General features: G+C 32.4%; 1 protein-coding gene across 1 annotated transcript; it reads left to right on the top strand.

Moving 5' to 3' along the window:
• Positions 1-3600: 3600 nt before the first annotated feature.
• On the top strand, positions 3601-9626 carry LOC131949801 (uncharacterized). The gene is made up of 8 exons (XM_059311763.1): positions 3601-3637; positions 4007-4099; positions 5434-5721; positions 5960-6060; positions 6275-6380; positions 7756-7851; positions 8931-9044; positions 9124-9626. Exons 2-8 carry the CDS (start codon positions 4019-4021, stop codon positions 9277-9279), a joined length of 942 nt encoding a protein of 313 aa, XP_059167746.1. The 5' UTR covers positions 3601-3637; positions 4007-4018; the 3' UTR covers positions 9280-9626.

Below are 9626 nucleotides of genomic sequence, written 5' to 3'. Positions count from 1 at the left end.
TCCGTCTACAACATTTTCCTGCAACATGCTTTCACCTTCCGTGTATCATCAGCAGGGAACTACAACAGAACAACTTACAACTAGACAGCAATCGGCAGGGAACTACAACATAACAACTTATATCTAGACAGCAATCGGCAGGGAACTACAACATAACAACTTATATCTAGACAGCAATCGGCAGGGAACTACAACATAACAACTTATAACTAGACAGCAATCGGCAGGGAACTACAACATAACAACTTATATCTAGACAGCAATCGGCAGGGAACTACAACATAACAACTTATATCTAGACAGCAATCGGCAGGGAACTACAACATAACTTACATCTAGACGGCAGGAGGCAGGGAACTACAACATAACAACTTAAATCTAGACAGCAATCGGCAGGGAACTACAACATAACTTACATCTAGACACAGTGGCGGAACTAGAAAAAAAGGGCCACCCCGCAAAAAATATTTTTGGGCCCCATATATATATATATATATATATATATATATATATATATATATATATATATATATATATATATATATATATATATATATATATATATATATATATATATATATATATATATATATATCAAATACGTACATGGAATACTCAATACAGCCTTGTTCGAAATTCGAAAATGTTTTATTTTTAATTAAAACGAAACAGCGTTTGTTAGCTACTGTAGAACATCACTAATGTAGTATATCTGTTGTTTTTTTTTAACAAGAAAATTATTTTTTAACTATTAAAAAAAATTGATTACGGTCGGCTTTGGGCCCCTAAACGGCCTGGGCATTGCGGGGTCTGGCGGCACTATAGTTCCGCCCCTGTCTAGACAGCAATCGGCAGGGAGCTGCAATAGAACGACCTACACAATAACTTAAATAAACCGGGAGTGATCTCCCCCTAAACTTTCTCGAATATTCTCATATAAAACAACAGGGGATGGTAACTCGGGAAATAGACATGATTTTTAATCCAGTTTTAATTACTTAAACTTTTTAAAATAGAAAAGAATCTTGTAGATAATAGAATTGCACACCAAGTGAATGCAAAACAAAATGTGTATAATTGTGTGGAATATTATTAGTACTTTATAAATTCGCATGCGTTTTTTGAAAAATCGGAAACAGCGAACATTACTACTTTCGGTCAACGGAAATTACTCAAAATTTGACAAAAGGCGGAGAATTAGATCTTTTACTTACATGTCAATTTCATATATCTATCTGAAATAGTACTCAAATTATAGGTTTTGAAAAATTGAAAGTAGAAAAATTTCCACTTTCGGTTATCGGAAATCGCTCAAAAGTTGAAACGGATCTACGATACTTATATGTGAAATTTCATCAACCTAGCTGTAACGGTACTCAAATTATTCGTGTTTACAGACACACACACAGACACACTCACACACACAGACATACGGACAAGATTGCAAAATTATGTTTTTCCAACTCAGGGAGGTGTAGAACGTCGAGATTTGCAAAAATCTCGATTTTTTTTTTTTGCACGATTACAAGACTTTCTCTATACTTCGTATATAAAGGAAAAAGTAATAATTATTTGAACGCAAATATTGTTCAAAATTGTGAAATTTTTTTCTAAAAGATCTTTTGTACTGATACGTAAATATTGTTCAAAATCGTGAATGTATTTCTAAAAGATTAGATGTATTTTTGAAGAAATAGTGTTCAAATTTGTGACTTTATTTCTAAAAGTAGAAAAACCTCAAACATTTTTTCCAAGCTTTTCTTTAGGTTAAAGATGTTGTTTTTTTTGTTAGTATATTTTTGGTAATTTTTTTAGTCAAATCTTTTAACTCAGTCTTGACCAAAAAATGGAGCGTTTTATTACAAACTTTCAAGTTATTATATATTAGTCTCGAGAAATGAATATTAAGACTACTCTAAGCCATAAATTTAAATAAATAGAAGAAAATGCTTTTTGCTAGTTAAATTGATAATTATTAGAGTTAAAAAGTATGTTAATTACAAATCAACGATCACGACAAGAGGGGGGTGACACTATGACGTAAACATGCTTACTAAAAAGAAAACACAATGCTACATCCAGCTTTAATAACCGACTCTGGATAAATATCGGGTGAAATCAACTGCTAAATTTATAGAGGAAATAAAAGTTTAGTTGAATATTTCAATAATTATTAGTCAGTCAACGACCGGGATGGAGTGCCGCACCGGATGACACCCGACCTAGCGACGCCACTGCTGTAAGTATGCAACCAAATCACTCAGTAGACTGGGTGAGCAGCTGATCGCACTTGTGTACAAATCTGAGACACCCATTAGTGGCAGATGGCTGTTGTTTTGAGCTATTGTATAGCAAGCCACTGATCGGGTTTTAAAGCAAATTTTTGCTCGTGTAGAATGTTGACTTAAAATTGACTGAATGAAAAGAATAAGTATGGAAACACTACTTAATGATTTTAACACTTAAATACGAGCCTAGTATTATTTTTAAAATAATTCCTTGATACTAAAGAGTAAAAAAAATAAATGTAGAAACAGATAAAATAGATCTATATAAAAATAAAACCGTCACAATAACCAGCTTTTAAATGCACTTTGTTCTTTCTTTAGATATACATGTAATCACAACAGTTTTGACTATCAGGAGATGTCAACCGAAAAAGGGTTTAAATTTTTAAAAATGTTTTAATATCTAATGTAAACGAGGATGATGTTTTAAACATATTTTATTCCAGTGTAATTTGTAAACAATAAAAATGTAATATTGTAAATATTTTATTCAAATGTAATTTGTAAGCAAGAAAAGTAATATTCTAACTATTTAATTTCTTGTGTTGACTAAGTATGAACGAAATCTTCTTTCTCATATGGACGTTATATGCATCATTAAAAACAGAAATCAACCTGTGGCAGTGGTGGGCGAACTGGGGAGGGGGGTTAGACAGCGAGCAAAAGTGTTATATTTTAAAGCGATAACAGTTTCATTACACAACAGTTGTGAGAGTAGACGCTCGGAGCTACTGCATAGTCACGCCACTGGTGTGTCAAGTTAGTACATGGGTATGTATATATATATATATATATATATATATATATATATATATATATATATATATATATATATATATATATATATATATATATATATATATATATGAGTGTGTGTGTATGTCAATGTAGTATTTGTCAGTATGATGTGTCTGTGTACATGTTTGGCAGTGTGGTGTAGTGTAAGTGTGTGTAAGTGTGTGTGTCTGTGTGTGTGTCGCTTTAAAATCACCAAGTGCCAACTGTCTTGTAGAACTCCTTGCTTTTAGCGTCTTTTTGTCCTAGTTCACGCGTCGACTAAGTTAATGTCTGATTATTACAAAGTACAAAAAGTAAACAATATGTGTATTTTTTTGTAATAATTTAATACATATAATTTACAATCAAAATATAATTTTCCCAAAAATTATTTTAGTTTTCCAGTATTTGTGATGTAATGCTCTAAAAATAACTTATCGAATAGACTTTTCCTGGAAGAGCAGATCGCATTGAAACAAGACCAATTTAGGTTTCACTGTCGTTTGTCCAGTAGTACCAAGTTTTTTTGATACATACGTTGCCTATTGACTGAGTTGACTGAGCTTAAAAGGGTAAGTGAAAAATACCACAATATTTTGGGTGTGTGTTTGTATATATATATATATATATATATATATATATATATATATATATATATATACATATATATATATATACATATATATATATATATATATATATATATATATATATATATATATATATATATATATATATATATAGTATATATATATATATATATATATATATATATATATATATATATATATATATATATATATATATATATATATATATATATATATATATATATATTCATTTATTTATTCATTTATTTATTTATTTATTTATTTATAAAGTGGATTCATTTTATTAATTGATCTTCATTATGTCTTACCTATTGCTTGTTTCATTTGAAGCTTGATTCAACCATGAGCTACATGATTCACAAAGTTCTCGTCGCTGGTAGATTTGGATCTGTTTATCACCTGCATTCACTCACCAGCGGAACGGTGAGTTTGAGCGATGTCTCATCATGTATCTCAACAATCGTAATGCTGAGCGACACAACTATCTTCTCAATGGGTTTTGTGTAGTATTTTGAATCTTCAAAAAAATAATTAAATAAAGTGTTAATAAAATAAAAAAAATTAAAAAGATGCTTTATCAATGAAACCCTTTTAAATTGTATTGAAATTTCTAATCACCATGAACAAGTTTGCTAATCATTCGTTCGCAAAAAGATCAATAAATTAGTAAATAAGGTTCATGAAGAATCTGTGATGAGGAGGTTAAAATAATATATCACTGATATATATATATATATATATATATATATATATATATATATATATATATATATATATATATATATATATCAGTGATATATATATATATATATATATATATATATATATATATATATATATATATATATATATATATATATATATATATATATATATATATATATATATATATATATATATATATATCAGTGATTCTTAACCTGGGTTCGATCAAACCTCAGAGGTTTGACGAGTCAGTCTCGTGGGTTCGGTGGCGGTCAAGACACAACCGATTCATAGGATTCACGATAGAACTATTAAGAAGTGTTCGGTGAAAGTGCGCATGAAAATAATAGAGTTCAGTACCTCCAGAATTATATATTCCGAAAATACTTTAAGAACCTGGAGTTGTTTGTAATTAAGACGTAAAGCAAACCTTCCAAATTCATAACATTGGGGTAGTATTTGTAGTTTCTAGCTAACCCACCCCCGCCCACAACATCACCAGCCTTGCATGTGCATATAAGAATAAAAGATTAGACTATTTTAGTTTAACATAACTGTGTAACTCTTAATCTATCGAAAGAGTTACAGTACCTAGCAGAGATCGAACACAGCCACTTAGGGATTTCTTAAAACCTTTACAAATTGTTTAAACGATGGCAGTGAAAATATTTTCAATGGGTTATAGAAGCGATCGACTTTTCTTTACATAGTCTCTATAAATAGGTTTTACTGTAGCTTCTTTTCGTGGCTAAATAACTTGTCATGACACACTATTTTCTAAAGTTAGCAGTATTCATTTTTACACCTATGGCCACAAACACACACACACACACACACACACATATATATATATATATATATATATATATATATATATATATATATATATATATATATATATATATATATATATATATATATATATATATATATATATATATATATATGGTCCCATGAATCATTGTTAATGTATTAAATTTGATACAAAAATTATTTAACTTTTTATAAGTGAGTGATACGTATATGTAATTGTTATCTTCGTTTTCTTTCAGCTGACACTGAAGGTGATGGACAAAACAACGACAGAGGTGGCAGAGCGTGATATCAGGGACGGGGTTGAAGTGGCAATAGCCAGGCTCCAGCACCCTCACATCGTGCGGTGCCTAGGTTACCACATTGACGACAACCGGCGTCTGATGCTACTTCTGGAACCCGTCAAGTGCACTCTGAAGGATAAAATAAGCGATGCATATCTGCCAGTCATAATAAAAGATCGGCTGCAACCAAAACACATTAATGATATGCTGTCATGGTTTTCACAAATGGCTGATGGTCTAAACGTAAATCAATTTCAAAATTTGTGTTGTTCGACTGTTAGCAAAGAACAGAGTTAAGCATTTAGTTTACTAGCCGTCCCAGCCAGGCCCTGCACTGGCTTTTGTGAAAAACCTATATGTAAAAGACCGTGACATGTGTATTTAATAAATCAACAACCCAAACCCATACTCAAATAATTAACTTAAAGAACTATAATAATTTCATCAGTGAGGGAGCTTAGAACCAATCACTTTTTTTCAGTTCCTTCACTCAAAGAATATTTGTCATCGTGACCTACGAACAGATAATGTGTTTGTTAGCGCTGCTGATCAAATCAAACTAGGAGTCATTGGCGTTTTAAAGTAACTTGTTCAACCTTAACGTTTAAAAAAATAATTGAAAATTAAAAGTAATGTAATGACAAAATTTTATCGCAATTTATGAATTTCATCGCAAAATTGTGAATAAACTTGTGTATCATGTTGATGCAGAACCATTTTATATTCTGTTGGTAACGATGTTCATTACATTGATGTACAATATTTACTTTGCTAAACTCTAAAATTTCTATCTCAGAAAACAAGAAATCGAGGCTCGGACTTTCAAATTTTTTGGCGGTCTGCAGAAAGAGCCATGTTACATGGGACCTGAAATTTTCAGCAACGTAGATTACACTTTAAAGGTGCATAAGTACCAAACATATTTCCTTTATAATCAGTACCTGTGGCTGCATAGACATATTCAGGTGGCCGCTTCCCCTGCGAACATTTTTTATACAGTGGTGCCGTGTTCAGAAATGAAATTTGAGGTTAATTAAAACAAGCAACGATATTAAGTGATGAATAACTAAGACCACGAAAAAGTGAAATGGGGGTGCCTATTTTTAAGTCAGCGTCTGTACATCGCTGGCGTATATTTTGTGGTCGGCATTTTACCTTGTCACTATCATTCCTGTGGAGCATAAGGACTCAACAACACCTCTCTATTGTGCTCGGTTTGGACGATTCCTCCAAGTTAGGTCCATAATTTTCTGGCTGATTGTGCTGCACTGACAATTTATCTTTTCCAAGTTGGTTTTGGCCTATCTACTTTCCTAAGGGATTTCTATCTGGTGATGGTGTTTGTTGGTTTGTGTGCCCAATCCTTCCCCATTTGCGCTTTTACATTCCCTTGTCTATAGGGTTTTTTTTTTGTTTATTCCAATATTTTGTTTTTAAATACAGGGGTTAGCTGCAGTGAAGTTTATGTAAATAGTAATAAAACGGGTAGTGATAGTATCCTCAGAAGTTCAAGACAATTTCATGTACAATGGGCGTTTTTACCCAAGGTCTTCATGTGTGCTGACGAAGACCTTGGGTCGAAACGTCCATTGTCTTGAATCTGTGAGGGTACTAACATTACTGATTTGTTTCCAAAGTATAGTGTTGGTAATTTTCTCAGGCCACTCGACATTCACGCGATCGGCTAATGGAAACTTGTTGTTATTAGTTTGTGTTTCTATTCACTTTAAGAACCACAGAGAACAAATTTCACGTTAGCATTTAAAAAATCGTATTTTGCTCTTGACGTCCATGTTGTGCGAGGGTATTGAATGCGGACCTGGCCTTATTGATGCGGCTTTTGTTTTCCGCATCTACCCCCCCCCCCCCCCCATGTGAAGCGATATCATTTCCTTTTATCTTAAGTGCGAGTTCCCATGTGTTGTTAATTCTCATCACCAGTGTTTTCTACCAAGATTTAATCGCTGATCATCTTCAGAGAGTTTGATTGACTTGTGCTAGACATGATGAGTAGGCCCTCTGTCTGTTTAGTGAGGGTCCACTGAATTCCAAATGTTTGGTCTACGGTTATTCCCATAATCTAGTTAATGGCGATCAAAAGGAAATTGGCGAAAGCATACAATCCTGCTGATTTCCAATTTTCCTATCGTCTATCAATTGAGTTTGATTATGTAATTTTATAAACAAAATAAAGACAACAATATTCTTTGTTAAGTAAAAACAAAATTCAAATTAATGATAAAATCATAAATTCTTGTTAATTGTTGTACATTCTAGACTGACATTTGGGCTTTAGGTTGTATTTTCTACGAAGTTTTCTACCGTGAACCCGCTTTCACGTTCAGTGAAGCTAGGAAGATTTATAAGAAAAAGGTTAGTTTTGTCTGAAATTAATATATCTCTCAAATGCTGAATTTCTTTAATGTGTCTAAAGGGCTATTTGTTATGTGAAAACTCTTGAAATTTACAATTCGTATAATTATAAGTATATAACTTTAAGTAAATCTACAACCAGTTTCAGTGTGTCACTGTATCACTCTGTTTGGAACGTTTCATCAGACATCCTGAAAAGCCGCTCAGACAAACACCATTGAATGCGATAGATGGTACAACACAATCGCGATAAATTAAAGTGTATTTAACGACGCTATTAAACAAGGGTAAAATTAGAATAGAGAGCCGAAAAATAATTATAATAAGGGAATTATTATTGCTGATTATAATAGTACGCTGGCTAGCAAAACCTGAAGTCGTTTGTAGGTCTTTCCCTGACGCTTACTATGCACCTGGTAAGAAATTCTCCAAAATATTGTGGTTATTCAAGAGTCGCACGCACAGTTCTGACGCTGCTTTGGAAAAAAAAATGCCATTGCTTTTTGTAAATACATTTCCTGTATTTATTTGATAAGGAAAGTGATCTTTACGTTTAATTGTACATATTAGCTTCCAATACCGATTGTTTCAAATTATGAAGTCAATACATTACCAGATATTTGAATGGCAACATCTCATCATACTTGACTGAAAAATTCCGTGCCTGTTTTTTTTTAATACCAAGGTTATCCACCTCTGCATGCAGGTGCATATTCAATATAGCAAGTACGCTAATGGTTTTCCTAGTCTTGAAATTGTATTTTTTGCATTTCTCATTATTCTAATGTCAGTGCGATTAGCTCATTTGCAGTGGCATCTGGTTTTCTGCGTTCTTCAAATACATGAGAGATTTATTTATATTTTAGACTTACGTCATTTTAAAAAGGCGAAGTGGATCGGCAAGAACACTCGACCTTGTTATTTAGAAAATAATTGGCTTTTTGCGCAATGGCAGTTTTATTTGTCAATTAAACTGTTTGAATAAAGCATACGGAATAAGGAATTTTACCTAGTAGTGGAACAGTAACATATTTTTTTCATCTAGTCTACCAAAATATCTTTATATTTTATCCTGACAGATAGTGAGTTCAGTCGTTTATGGAAATAAGGATCTCTGTCAGTTAATAGAATCGATGTTGTGTAGCGAATGTACCAAAAGACTCAGTGCAACCGAGGTGTTAACTCAGCTTCGGGTGAGTAAAACTACACTGGGTTCAATGCTCATCATTTTTGTATTCTTTGCACAAAAATTCTTTTAAATATTATTTACAGAAAATGAGGCAGACAAACAGTGAGACACAGGACAACTTTTCGCCATTTATTGAAACGAATGTTGACTGGGAGAAAGTGAAAAAAACTGTTAAAAAATACAACAACCCAGAGCCTAAAGAGCATCAGAATGACAGCAGCCGCTGCACCTTGCTCTAAGTGAAACCACCACGAGAGGTGGCGTTTTAAAAAACAAAACCCAAACGATAGTTAGCCCAACACCACATGCCCTGCGCCATTTATCGTGAAGATTTAATCAAAAGCAATTCTTTAATTGTCACTGTAATATATTTTAATTACTTAAGGAACCTAGACTCAGATAACTTAGCATATTTAATTGAATCTTTTTTTTTAAATAATAAATAGCTATTTTAGTTTAGAAACTTGAGTTAAATCGGCTAGCTAACAGGAAACAATATTGATAAGATGGGAGGTGAATGTAACACAATTTTCGTGTAGAATTGGAAAAAGTGTGCTGGCTTATCCGGTATTTTAATGTTGATAAA

Source organism: Physella acuta, unplaced genomic scaffold (genome assembly GCF_028476545.2).
Source record: "Physella acuta isolate Inbredline_101_S28 unplaced genomic scaffold, ASM2847654v3 ptg000714l, whole genome shotgun sequence".
In the NCBI taxonomy this organism is placed as follows: domain Eukaryota; kingdom Metazoa; phylum Mollusca; class Gastropoda; family Physidae; genus Physella; species Physella acuta.
Note: the sequence above shows the minus strand (reverse complement) of the source record. Positions and strands in the feature narration are given on the sequence as shown.

Excerpts from the sequence above, each read along its gene's own strand:
- LOC131949801 (XM_059311763.1), top strand. The coding sequence starts at position 4,019 with ATGAGCTACATGATTCACAAAGTTCTCGTCGCTGGTAGATTTGGATCT. Across the intron at positions 6,061-6,274 it reads GGAGTCATTGGCGTTTTAAA|AAAACAAGAAATCGAGGCTC; the intron begins GTAACTTGTTCA and ends TTTCTATCTCAG. Across the intron at positions 9,045-9,123 it reads AGGTGTTAACTCAGCTTCGG|AAAATGAGGCAGACAAACAG; the intron begins GTGAGTAAAACT and ends TATTATTTACAG.